At 31.3% G+C, this 14,761-nt stretch overlaps 1 protein-coding gene across 12 annotated transcripts in view; it reads left to right on the top strand.

The window, feature by feature from the left end:
- Positions 1-14,761, top strand: part of LOC127066113 (spermidine synthase) — a 38,662-nt gene that overhangs the window by 20,677 nt on the left and 3,224 nt on the right. For 11 of the 12 annotated variants that reach the window (XM_050999453.1, XM_050999452.1, XM_050999451.1 and 8 more), the window contains 8 exons: positions 7,353-7,516; positions 8,034-8,209; positions 8,308-8,615; positions 9,045-11,363; positions 13,305-13,485; positions 13,907-14,027; positions 14,160-14,406; positions 14,529-14,758. In XM_050999453.1, the coding sequence (XP_050855410.1) occupies positions 13,355-13,485; positions 13,907-14,027; positions 14,160-14,406; positions 14,529-14,758 (729 nt within the window). In that variant the 5' untranslated portion in view covers positions 7,353-7,516; positions 8,034-8,209; positions 8,308-8,615; positions 9,045-11,363; positions 13,305-13,354. The remainder of the gene's footprint in view (positions 1-7,352; positions 7,517-8,033; positions 8,210-8,307; positions 8,616-9,044; positions 11,364-13,304; positions 13,486-13,906; positions 14,028-14,159; positions 14,407-14,528; positions 14,759-14,761) is intronic. The other variant, XM_050999458.1, reaches the window with a different exon arrangement.

The raw sequence follows: 14,761 nt of genomic DNA, 5'->3' as shown, positions 1-14,761 counted from the left end.
AATGAAATCGTTTAACTCGAATGAATTAACAGTTTTGAAACAAAAATTTGCTTTCCTTCTCTTTCTTTCTCTTCTTTTTTTCTTCTTTTTTGTTTAAAAAAAAAAAAAAAAAAAAATCATTCATAGGAAATCCGATTTATCATCATCATCATTATTATTATTATCGGTTGTCTACTATTATCAGACGCGTGACGCCACGGTAACATCCATGTAATTTACATTTTGAAATAATCTCTAAGTAGAAAGTACAGCCCTTGGAGAAACTTCTTTCTTTTTTTCTCTTTGCCTACTACTCCCTCAACTACCCCTTCTCTTCTGCTCTTTCCAATCCCCGCCTCCTCTCTTACTATTTCATCGCCATCGAGGAAAGTTGTGCAAAGTGAATCATAAGGTTGCTCGTTCCTACGCTCGTACTTGCACAGGATAATCTCGTTTTCCTCGGGCATAGAGCCCCGTTTGATATCTCTTTCCTGAAAAGTCGTCCGTTGATGGAACAAACTTTTTCAGAATTTATCCTCTTTCACTCCTTTCATTCTCTTTCTCTCTCTCTCTCTCTTTACAAAATTTTTATTTATCTATATCTATAATATATATTTACACATATATGTACATATAATATATATATATGTATACTTAATCACGATCAAACTGTGCGCATGTATATCTTTTGTGTAGAGTGTCCGTCTATAAATATAAATATAAATTCAATTATACTTTTACATTATAAACAGTGTAAGAGAAATTATTCGATCGAACACTTAGAGAAACGAAACGTGTTTCCTTTTTCTTTTTTTTTTGTTTCGTGGATATAGGGGTTGCGATAAATACGAGAAGACGTCGAGAGATGCCGAACGTCAATAATAAAACGTCCCAAGGGAGAAAGTTAATAAGTCATTCTCGCGGTGGCGTGTAACAAGGTATACGGAGGATTGTCTCTTTTTTCTTTTTCTTTTTTTTGTTTTCCTTTTTTTTTATTTTTTCGTTATTCTTTGCAATGGACCGTTACGGAAGGATGCGGATACGGGTGCGGAAGGGAGAGGTATTGAGAGAAGGGGGTCGAGTAGGGCGGATGAAGTAGGGGAAGGATGGGAGGGGTAGTACGAGCGCCCGACAGTGGTGAGGAGGGAGTCGAAGAAATATAAGGACGTAGAGGGTGGCTTGTCAGTGTAGAAACGTGGAAAACGAGGCCGGTTGCGACTCCAGGCTCGTTTCAACTGCTGTGATAGACGTGTACCTACTACTATTACTACTACTATTACTACTACTATTACTATTACTATTACTAAAGGGGATGGTGTCGGTTGTGGTGATGGTAAAGAATGGGGGTGTGAGAGAATCTGAAGAAGAAGGTTGCAGTTCTGGCAAGAGTTGACTTTCTCTTTTTCTCTCTTTCTCTTTTTTCTTCTTCATCTTTTTTTTTTTTTGCTTTTATTTATTTCTTTATTTAATTTTTTTTTTATATATGAAATAATGACTTACAATAGTTTCATACATAAAAAAATTAAAGAAATATATATATATATTTTTATGCGAAGTTTAAAAAAAGCTAACTGTACGTTCTCATTTCTTCCGTCAATCTATCTGTCTATTTATTTCTCTTTTTTCTTTTTTATTTTTTTCTCTTTCTCTCCTTTCGCCTGAGCTTTAGGCTCGCTCTCAAGAACGGAGCAGAGCACGGGTAAGTGCCGCGTTCCAGACACGCGAATAAGGTACATAAATGCACGCGAGTAGTGTCTCGCCCTATAGTCGCTTAGTCAGTTATCGAGTTAAAAAGCTTTAAGCTAGGTTGTCGCCTCTCTGCTTAGATATTCACGTACATATTTTATAGCTGTGACAATTTTTTAATTTTTATATTATTTATTTATTTATTTATTCGCTCATTTATTCATTTATTTATTTATGTATTTATTTATTTATTTATTTATTTATTTATTTATTTATTCTCTTTTACATGTACTGTGCATGCGTGTACACGTGCGCATGCGCATTTTCGAAATCATTGAATTCGATCAATTACGGTCTTCGAATTTGTCAGGTATCTTTCTCTCCTTTCTTTTTTTCTCTCTCTCTCCTTTTTTTATACCTTTTAACGTTTACACCAAATCAAAGCGAGAGATTTGAACTGGAAATTGTCTTTCTCCTCTCTTTTTTTTTTCTTTTTCTTTCTTCTTGTCTTATCGAATGATTCTATTTATTTGAAATTTTATCAGTACCGATTAAAATTTGATTGGTTTGTGTCGATTTGAAGCGAGGATCGTTGGATTGAAATTAATTGAAAAGGAAAATAGATAGAGATAGAGAGAGAGAGAAAGAGAGAGAAGCTTGTAATTACATATCGTATTTAAGTTAATAACTTACATTTGGAAAAGATAAATCGAATTATCGAAGTAGGCCAAAAGGCACGCATACACGTACTACGCGTAGTTATACGATATAAAAGTGCGATAATGTCAATTAATTCTTAATATGACATTTTTTTTCGTGTTTTTCGAAAGTGGAAATGAAGCAACGAAAAAAATTAGTCAATCGTCAAAATGGTCGTTTGCGTGAGGCCTTCTTGTTTTCATATTTAATCGATCGATAGAGGAGCGAATGTCGTTGGTAGGAAGCTAATCGATCGTTCGTACAGAAATGTCTGCAATTCGATGAGAATGAGAGAGAGATAGATAGATAGATAGGTAGATAGATAGATAGATAGATAGATAGATAGATAGATAGAGAGTGTGAGAGAGACAAACGTCGAAGCATTAGCCGGATCATTGCAGTTGCAATCGAGCGAATCCTCCTCGTTCTCATTATCGGTTGACATTTCTCTGTACTGTCGACTTGATCCGAGTTAAGTGTGACGGTTAATTAATGGATGATGATCATCGTTGACGATCTTGGCATTTGATTTAAATGAGACACGTGGAAACTTGTTACTATACACGTATGTTACATATGTATGTCACACACACACACACACATATATCTATGTATATACGTATGTCGATCGTAGTGAATTTAAAGATATTTTTCTTTCTTCTTCTATATTTTTCTTTTCTTTCCTTTTTCTTTTTTTTCTTTCTTTTTTTTTTATTTTATTTTTCTTTTTATTTTTATTTTTCTCTTCTTTTCTAAAGATTCCTTGACAAAACTCGAGATTCGTTTACGTTGGGAAATTTTACGCGTAGAAAAGAAAAAAAGAGAATATAAATCCAAATATCGATATTCCTCGTGTATAGGCAAATGTCGATCTATCGACGGAAGACTCCCTCGCGAAAACTTCCGTTGAATTTATTATCGCATGGGAAAACTTCGGAAGGGATAAAAGTGAAATCTCTCGGGCACATGAAACCCCTCGTCTCTTCCCCTTCGTTCACCACCTTTTCCCCCCGTCGTATAAATAGGACGGGTTAAGACTCTCTTTCTCTCTTTCTCTCTCTCTCTCTTTCTCTGTGTGTGTGTATATATATCTCTCTTTCTCTCTCTCTCTATCTCTCTCTCTCTCTATCTCTATCTATCTATCTCTCTCTCTCTGCCCTTTTCGAAGCCACTGCTGAGATTTATTATCGACCATCGGGGGTGTGTTTTGATACTTCTCACGTAATTCGTTACTTCATCAACTTTTTCGTTCTTAATGAATTACATGATGAAGGATGGATTTGTAAGTTTGCGTAACTTCGGTTAGATATATCTACATACATCGAGAATATATATACATATATGTATGTATGTATGTATATATGTATCGTTTTTATTTTTTCTTTTTTTGTTCTCTTTCTTTCTTTACGTAGAAACCCCACATATTATTTACAATTACAATTACGAAATTTTATGAGGTATACAATTTTTGCCATTTACTTCTTTTATTTCTATTTTTCTCGTGCATGTATTCGTGTGTATTCGTGCGAGTTCTTTCCTCTTTTTTATTTTATATTTTTTGGATATCAAATAAGATATTCAATCGCAACATTCGCCGATCTCATGCACGATAATCGAGATATTGCATCATTGCGATTGCCTGAGAATAAGTTGCGCATATGGTCTTGAATCTGTGTGTGAGTGTGTGTGAAAGAGAGAGGGAAAGAGATAGATAGATAGATAGATAGATGGTTAGATCGAAAGAGAGAAAGAGAGAAAGAGAGAAAGAGGATTTCGTGAGAAGGGATGGTTACGTGGTAGGGGTTGCTTGCGCTCGAGTTTGACACAGTCAGGGATCGCCGTTGCCTGGCAACGTTTAAGGGTAGAAGTGCACATAGGCGTAGGACCTATTTGTCCCGATTTATATTTTTCCTAGCTATCATTTCTAGCCAGCTTATATGTATACATATATGCACATACTATGCATATATATATATGTATGTATGCATGTATGTATGTAAGTACATAAATATATATATATATATACAATATTAGTGCGTATGTATATGTATTTGTATAGACAGGAAAAGCACGTGAACGATTGAAAAAAAAAAAAAAAAACGTTTCTCGTAATTGAATGACCTCTTGGGGGGTCCAATGACATTTGGATTATCCTTATTGGCCTTTGTAAAACGGGTCACGTTTCCGTAAACGGAAAATACGTGAAATAATCGTGGAATTCTGATTTCTATCGGATACATACATACATACATACATACATACATCTATACATACATATATATATATATATATATATATACACAAAAGAAACAATTGCATTATCTATATTGATTATTTGTTATATTAAATCGTATGTATTTTCCTCGACATAATCAAATATATAAGTGTGTACATATATACACACGCATACGTGCACACACACACACACATATGCGGATATGAAGTAAAGAGATATTGAAAATTCATTTGTGAAGTAATTCGTATAATAAATAACATCGTTTCTTTTATTCGAATATATTTGAATATGTCATTTGAATACATTTTCCATGTCTTTTTTTGTTTCTTTATTTATTTAATTTTCTTCTCTCTGTTTTCTCGTTCTCTCTTTTCTTGCGCATATTAAAATTTGAGTTCCGTTTGTGTCCCTTTGGATGAAGGTAAATGCCGAGTGGTTATTTTCCAACGACAGCACGAAGAAGCCTTTTGTAGTCGGCTAAGATGTTATCGATGCTTCTCTCTTTCTCTCTCTTTCTCTCTTTCTCTTTATCTTTCTCTCTAGGCATCCAATAAAAAAGTAAAGCTGTCGGTGTCGACACCGTTCGATCGATTTTCCAATCTTCGTTAAAGACACGTGTCATCGTCATCGGTACTTTTCTAGGATCGATGATCCATCTCGTTTAAGAAAAATTAATGTTCCATTTGCACATTGTCGAGAAAGAAAAAGAGAGAGAAATATCGATAAGGAAATTTAACAGATTACGCGATATACAATTTTTCTTTTCAATATGAAAAAGAAAAGGAAGAAGAAAAAAATAAATTAAATTTAATCCATTTGTCTTTTAGATGTTTGTTCGATCTCGTTTTTTCCTTCCGGATTATATTTTTATCAGATTTGAGAACAAGAGCATTTCTCTTATATCCCGTGATATAATAATAATAATAACAATAATAATGATAACAATAATAATAAAAAAATACTTGAATGCAACATATGTCCGGTTAGAAAAATTCTTTGTGGAGAATATAATGGCATACCACGGAAAATAGTGTAATAGATAAAGAATGACAGAGAAATTACAAAAGACAGATGATATATTTATATATAGATACAATATATATATATATATAAATAATTCCACATTGGTGGTTTTCTCTCTTTAAAAGCGCGAGTCCGTTTTTAATCCATTTCTTTCTAAATTTTTTTCTTTTTCTTTTTCTCCAGTTTCTTTTTTTTTTTTTTTTTTTTTTTTATAGATACAATCCATTCTCTATCGATTTTCCAACTTTAGATCAGCGTAAAAAACGAATAAAAAGTACAAAAAAAATGTACTATTTTATAACATTCACCACTTTGATCGAAGCTTTTGATTACTCGTGGTCGGTGGTACTATACAAAATTCCGGCCAATCGTGTTAAAGGGTTTCGTGTATCAACTTTCAAACGTTTGATCCCATACGAAAATTAAAACGATGCCGAGTGTTTTTCTGTCTCTCTCTCTCTCTTTTTATATCTATCTATCTATCTATCTATCTATCTATCTATCTATCTATCTGCCTATCTATCTATTTTTATTTCATTCGCATACCTCTTCATATCAGGTGAATCGAAAAAAATAAAGAAGAAAAAAAAAGATACGAAAAAAAAAAGAAAAAATACGAAAAAAAAAATATTTATATTCGACTGTACCGCGAGATATCAGTTTTAGTTTCGATGGCAACGATATCTCAGTTTTATAATGGCGAAGTTACATTTTATGTCTCGCTTTAAACAAATTACACATATATAAAGCATGGATAATATACATATGTATATATTACATGTACATATATAAGTTGAAAGACATTACTTATCTATTCTTTCGTTTGCGACTTCGTTAAAACGTTAAAAGAATGTCGAGTTAGCGTAAAATAAGTAGGTGTATATCAGTGACGGAGATTTTCTTATCTACGATAATTTTCTTTCGTTTTTCTTTTTATTCATTTACTTTTCCTTCTTTTTCTTTTTATTTTACTAGAAGACTTTAGAATACAATTTTACGAGCAACTTAAAATCACATTAAAAATATGACCGTTCTTTCTATCTCTCTTTCTCTTTCGTTCACGTATCTGATATCTTTCTGATGCTTATTTTTTTTTCTTTTTTTTTTTTAAATCGTATGTTACATATCAGTCATTATCAAAATGAATTTATATACTGCACGGTATTATAACGAGATATCAATTAAATATTGAAATTTAATAATGTCGTTGGAAAGTATCGAAGAAAAAATATCTCTCGTCGTAAAAATTTCTAGATTAACAGACGGATTTTATAGAAATGAAAACATTGCGAAAACGAGACGAATCAGATGAGAAACTTTTGTAATTATAATTTACGATGAATCGTGCGGGAATAAATATTTTTGAAAAGTCTTAAATGAACTTTATTGAATGCAAAAACGAACGGAGTGGTGTCATTGTGATTTCATCGATAGAAGTGAGAACGGCACGATATCGAACGAAAATTTATCAATATATATATATATATTTTTTTTTTGCTTTTGTACTTTTTTGTTTTATTCTATTTCTTTTCATTTTCATCCTCGTTTTCATCCATTCGTTTCTACGTTAAAGCGTACAATTCGTTTGACGACTAAATAAATATACACCTACGTGTTACCAATGTACATATGGATATATGTGTACGTGTATGTGTATATATACATGTGTGTGTACATATGTGCGTGTGTGAGATTAACGTACCTATATTTATTTTATTTTGGTTTATAGAACGAACAAACACGGAGATTTGTATGACGTGTATAAAACCATCGGACCGACCTCGATAATTGCGATGACTACCATTCTGTCCTGGATATACATATGTCGTCGAGTACTACGGTCGTCGTACCGAAAGAAAACTCGCGTATACGAGATGAGCAGGACATATCAACGTGAGTAATTACGCTAGGTTCTATTTGAGTAATTAGAAATAATTAGATATGCGAGGCAACGGCGAAAAAAATAGAAACAAATAAAATAGAACGAGCTGTGTCATCTCTCAAGAACTTTGTAATCTCTCTCTCTCTCTCTCTCTCTCTCTCTCTCTCTCTCTCTCTCCTCTTTCTCTATTTTTTATTTCTCAGAATATTTTTATTTTTAATATCTTTTTTTCATTTTTTGTTACGTTGTCATACATAAGTTATATACGTGAATATATATATATATATATATATATATATATATATATATGTATATATGTTTGAATAGTTTTTCTCTCCTTTTGAAAAAACTCTTGTTAATAGGAAAAAAGAGAGAGAGAGAGAGAGAGAGAAAAACTCTGAGAATACAACTCGCCTGTTGTTATTGGCTTTCATATCTTCTTTTTCGTATGATCGTAGTGACAGTTGTATATCGTTAATTATTCATTCGTATTCATTGCTTAATGTTCCGGTTTAATTGGCTTTGCAGATTACGTAAAGCAGATAAACGAGGAGATATACGGCGATGGTGATGTACTAAACGCTATTCCTTCGAGCTTTCTGAAAGGGAAAAAACGGGACATTGAAACGCCAGGATGAAATCGATCGATCGATCGATTAATCGATCTAGAAAAACGCAGCCAACGATCTTCGATCGTGAAGAAGGTGTGTTTTTATTTACCTTTTTTTTTTTATCTTTTTTTTTTTACATAGCAAAACGTAAGAAAAAAAAATTGTAAGAATTCGTTTATCTAAAATTTTAGGCGCATCAACAAAAAGTGAGATCCGTCCTGTCCGAACCGCAACGTGCCTTACTTTCAACCAACATCAACCGGTCACGAGACGATTCACTTTGCGGAGACGAAACATGCAGCCTGTTTAATTATGATTTTATATATATATATAGTTTTTTTTTTTTTTTTTTATAAAATACACCGAGATAATACATCATCGTAATATTGGAGAACGAAAAAGAAAAATTAAAGAGAAGGAGAGAGTTTAAATGGCAACGAAAACAAGAAAGAAATATGATTACTGGAACGTTGCTGGATCGTTTTTTTTTTCTGTTCGAGTGAGTATTCGATATATACACATATACATGTATATCTATATCTATATATATATATTTATTTATATATATAATGAGAATCGATTACAGAACATGTAAGTTATGATCGAAGTTTAATAGAATGAAAGTGATCGGTCGTTGGAACAAATGCTATGCCAATTTTCGTTAGATATGTTTGATATTCTTGGTTGTTTTATGAATGATCGACCAGGAATCAAACATATTATTACGACGATTGGTCCGTACAACAAAGTATCGTGTTTCTAAGATCGTTATATGATATTTATATATCTTTCCTAGTGCATATATTATATTTACATATGTAGGATACGTAATATGTAATATGATAATATTACACCTTTATCCAACAGTGTATTTATATGATAATAAATTTGCTTTTTCTTTTTTTTTTTGTTTTTAAATTTCTGACAGATACCAAGAGGGAAGATTTTAATCGCACGACCAGACACTATCGTTTGTACATAAGGGAATTGATTCAACAGGAGTATATGTACATCTCGATTTCGATCTTGATCTCGATCTCGATAACAACGTTTAACGATTCATTCGATTAGTCGAGGTTAATTATATCGATAGTTTTTTCTCTGATTGGTATTTTAATTAATTCTATTATTCTGCGACAAGTATACATTATCAGTTCGCCACACCACCCCTTCGATGTATGAACTTTCTCGTGAAAGTAATCATTTATCGTAGGACACTCGTTTGAGATTGTTTTCTTTCTTTTTTTTTTTTTCTTCTCTTCCTTTTCAACGTTAAAAAATTTCTTCGAAAGCGTAAGATATTATTTATCGTTTGGTGTTATATAACGAAGTTGAATGTTAAAAATTGTATGTTTATTTCGATGTTTAAATTCAATCGAAGATAAATTCGAATAATTCGATCATGTCAAAACGTGAAAATTTGTGTCGAAGTCTTTTGTATAGAAAGAAAGAAAGAAAGAAAAAGGAAAGAGGATTCATAAAGCATGCACATTACATCGTCAATTGATATATGTTAAGTAATTATAAAGCTCTTTCTCTCTTTCTCGCTCTGTCTCTTTCGAATCGATGAAACTCGGCTGATTTATTATTTAAATTGACGGATAAAGCAGGCAAGATAAAAAATTACAAAAAGAATTGGAAATTGAAAGAAGAAAAATATATGTACTCTTTAATGGTGTAGATTCGAGAGATTATTTTAAACGTTTACATAATGTGTGTGTATGTGTGTGTGTGTATATATATATATACATACATAGATACATACACATATAAACGTATTTACTTGACATTTATACATCTTTCTGCAAAGTGTCCCTTGATAGAAGTAACACGTGCTTTCAATTTTAGCCTTATTACGTTATAAGATAGTATAATTATATAGAATAGTATAGTATATATGTTGAGAGACTTTATAAAAAAAGAAAAAGAAAAAGATAAAAAAAAAAAGAAAAAGAAGTGAAAAGAAAAGAAAAACAAGTGTACTCTACATTGTTAATTTGTACCATTGTAATTTTTCTTTTTCTTTCTTTTTTCTTTCCTCCTTTTTTTTTCTTTTCTTTTTTTTTTGTCGTTCTTCTCAATATACACATGTGGTACGTAGCATTAAGAGCGTAGTAGAGTTATGTAGAATTGTTAAGAATAATGGTGCTATAAATATTGTAGTTTTTACTTTGTAAACATTTATTTTTACACGTATTCGAATGATGATGATTCGTTTACCATCAATCAATAGTACTATTGTCGAGTAGTAAGCTATTAAATAGACATTATCGACATTGTCGTTAAGTGTCCGTATTGTAACATATGAGATGAGGCCAGTCAACAGTTACTACAAATAGACGTAATGAATTAAGTTCGAAAGTCGAACGATAAAAGAGTATAACGACGTTCGATATAACACGTTTTTATTTTTTCTTTTTTATTAAAAAAAAAAAAACAAAATAATAAAAAAGAAAAAAGAAGAAATAAAAAAGAAAAACATCTACGTAAGAAAATTATATCTCGAATCTTGTATCCCGAAGGAAAGAAATATTGTATTAACGAAAATAAAAACAGTTCTTCGTTTTGCTTGAAAGAAATGTTTCCGATGTAATTAACAAAAAAAAAAAAAGATATTAATACCGACCGTTCTTTATAATCATATCGATGTTTTCCTCGTTTTTTTTCTTTTTTTAATAATAACAATTAAGTATATAAAATCCGAAGAAGTTGCGAGGTTGAAATGAAAAAAAAAAGAAAAAAAAAAGAAAAAAAAAACGAATCAAACTTCTCTTTCTCCTTTTCTTTTTTCTTTTTCAACTTCAATGTCGATTTTGGTTTTCAATAAAAAAAAATTCAAAATCCGTTCGCAATTGAATATCGTTATTTAATCACGTAATAGATATCATATTTTAATGGACATATGTCAATATTAGTACGTAGAGCAAATATACTATTTGGCAATGTGCAATGCCCCTTAATAAAGTCGATACCCTTATTAGTCACTGTCCATTGGTGGTAGAAGGAATGGTTATAAACGGTCACAAGGTTCAAGTGTACGACACGACGCTATCTTTACATTACCATTCCTTTGTTATCTCGTTTATGCTTGAACCATCATTATCACGGAGCAAGCTGAGCCGATAACAACTCTACCCAAGGCATTAATGCTGAGAAAGTGCTGCCACTTAAAGTGCCGTTACTTGTACATACGTCCGTTAGTCTACTACGGAGCTCCAATCCTGCTTGCCAACGTGCTCGTCTTTTAGTACGTATTAACATAAAATGTATTAACGTGCTTCGAATATTATTACGAATATAATTTTATTAATAGGATGATACGCAGCGTTTAAAAATTTTCTTTCATGAATTTTTATCTGATTATATTTTTCAACATAATATACACGAGCTTTATATATTTTTGTGTGTATACATATGCGTGTTATATCGGATTGGCCAATAAGTGATGTCGAAATTTTTCGATATGTAAAAAATAAAAAAAAAAAAAAAGAGAAAAAGGGAAAAGTATCAGCGTTGAACGTTTAGAATATATGATATTAAAAAGTGTTTTAGGAAAAAAAGAAAATGCTTGATGATGTTTATTTGTTTGATATATGTATATTATAAAATGTTTCAATATTTTTTCAATGAAAAAAAGTTAAGATATGAATATGATTTGTTATTATAATTTTTCTTTGCTCTTCTTTGACGTAGAAAATAATTAATGTTTTACAATGATAAATATTAATAGTTTTATTCATATATTTACATAAAAGATATTGATATACGATAGCGTCTGTTATTGATTTATATATAAAATATTGTATATTTTTTTAAATAATAAAAAAAGAAAATTATTATTTATTTAAATGTAAATCATTAAAAAGATTATTTATTGTGCCAATCCAAATAGATAGGAAGCTCGAATTTTTTTCCCGTGAAACCGCATTCGACTTTCGTATTTGCGAGTTGTGAATTAAAAACAAAAAAAAAAAGAAATGAAATAAAATAAAATTGGATGTCGCAAGCATCGATGGTAATATTTCACGTAACAAGTGAATCGTTTAACCATTTCTGTACGATATAATCCGAAAGGGATGTTTAAAGCTACGACTGTCATCGTACAAACGTTTGATCGAAAGTTATAATACTCGTATTTATCTATTTGATAATTCTATATATCAATTTTCTTTTTTGCCCTTAGCTTTAGCTGAAATTCATTCAAATATTCTATATGTGTGTGTGTGTGTGTGTGTGTAGTATAAATTGTTTGTATATTTTCGTATTAGTAGATACGTCGACAAAAGAGACACATTTTCATTTATACAGGTTGCATCAAAAGTTCTTAGTTTTTCGTTTGCTAATTTTTATTGTTTCAAAATATAAAGTTATTAGACTTGCTTGTAAAATTACAAGCGTAACTACTTTGAATCTAAAGTGTCTAGAAAAAGAGTAACATTACTTAGAGCGTTCTGACACATTTTGTATTTTATTTTATTTTACTTTTTAATAACAATTTTATTTCTCCGACGATGTTTTTAATTAAGAAATTTTCGATAATACGACATTTGTGTCGATGACTTGATTATCGTATATATAGGTAAACATTACTCCATGTACAATAACGCGTTATTAAATTTGAAATATAATTGAAGATAATTGAAATGAAACAAATTGAACAAAATCGATATGATATCGATAATCAAATAAAGTTTTCGCGAGTACGTTATTGATTTTTTTCTTTTTTTTTTCTTTTTTATACTCTCTATCCCACGTAGAATATTTCTGCTTTTTTGTATGTAAAAGAAAGAAATGAATGAAAGATATTAATTTCCATTCAGAATATATGTTATGTGTCTGTGTATGTGTAATTACAAATTTATTTTAACAATTGTTAATTATAAACATAACTTATATTGATTGTAAAATTGGAAAGTTATATTAATTGTTAAAATATTATTCTAGTTTTTTAAAAAGATCTTCAATAATCGACATATGCAAATACATATACATATCAATGTGTAAAGAGATACATATATATATATACATACATATAATCTACAGAAAGAGATACTACACATACACATGTATAAGGAGAGCCGGTCGTGAATCGATGCTCTCGTGAAAACATGTTTGACCGCATAATTATTGCGACTGTCTTATTTTACTGTGAGACGTTGTTCATTCGATTCGTGGTGCCGGTTTTCAGTCGAATTCTGCCGAAGAACATCGTGCCCATCGTGCCCATCGTGAAGAAGTATGGATGCGATGAAGACCGGCTGGTTCAGCGAGATAAACGACTTTTGGCCTGGTGTATCACTGTCCCTCGAACTTGAAAACACGTTACATCGAGAAAAATCGCAATATCAGGACGTTCTAGTGGTGCAGACGTTAGTGTGAACATTTTTTTTTTTTAGGGTGATCTATGGGAAGGGCAACTGGGTGGTTGAAGGGAAAGATCGAGGGTGAAAGAGTGGAGTACATTATATCGAATAAAATTTTCATTTTAACATTATAAATATTGACACAATCAGCCTTATTCAGCTCTTTTTTTATAGTATATAGTACATACATATATATATATATGGGTATTTTGTAATTTCGAGACATATATTATTAACATTTACGTTAATGATATATAGTAGATATATGTATTTGGTTATTTTGAGTTAATATATTATCAACATTGTACTCTTCTCGTCCACCCATCAGAGAAATATCTTTATACGTTATTTGACCTATTAAATTTGTTATCGATGATTGCTGCCAGTCAACTAATCTTTTTCTTTTTTTCTCTTCATTTTTAAATAGAAAAACTTATGGGAAAGCTTTGATACTCGATGGTATTATCCAGTGTACGGAAAAGGATGAATTCGCTTATCAAGAGATGATAGCGTTTTTGCCATTATGTAGTCATCCTAATCCAAAGAACGTGAGTTTTGTTGAGTTTCTTCTTCCATTCTTTTTTTTTTTTTTAATCCTCAAATCTTTTTCGTAATAAATTCATTGAATAATTATACGTATACGTAGGTATCTAACGAACTAATACATAACATTTGAATAGGTTTTAATAGTAGGTGGTGGTGATGGTGGAGTAGCACGCGAAGTTGCAAAACATCCTAACGTTGAAAGAATCGTACAAGTAGAGATCGATTCGACGGTACTCGAAGTATCCAAAAAGTATTTGCCATTTATGGGGGTTGGTCTGAATAATCCCAAGGTCACGTTAAACGTCGGAGACGGATTTGAATTTATGAAGCAACACACGAAAGAATTCGATGTTATCATCACGGACAGCAGCGATCCGATTGGTTAGATGTTAAATATATATATATATATATGTTTATCCTTTTTCTTTTTTTTTTATTTTATATTTCAATGTAATTTTCTTTCTTTAGGATTTTTCGTTACAAGTGAAATTATTTATGTCCAGGTCCCGCGGAGTGTCTCTTTCAAGAATCGTATTTTAGTTTAATGAAGACAGCTTTGAAGCCTGGCGGCATTGTTTGTAGTCAAGCTGGTACAGCATGGATGAACTTAGATCACGTAGTAAAAACTTTTCAACATTGTAAATCTTCCTTCGCGATAGTTGATTATGGTATCACGTCTGTCCCATCCTATCCAACCGGACAAATCGGTTTTGTATTAGGTGGACTTTCTACAGTA

Source organism: Vespula vulgaris, chromosome 9 (genome assembly GCF_905475345.1).
Source record: "Vespula vulgaris chromosome 9, iyVesVulg1.1, whole genome shotgun sequence".
NCBI lineage: Eukaryota > Metazoa > Arthropoda > Insecta > Hymenoptera > Vespidae > Vespula > Vespula vulgaris.
The sequence above is the reverse complement of the archived record's forward strand: the minus strand, read 5'-3'. Positions and strand labels throughout refer to the sequence as shown.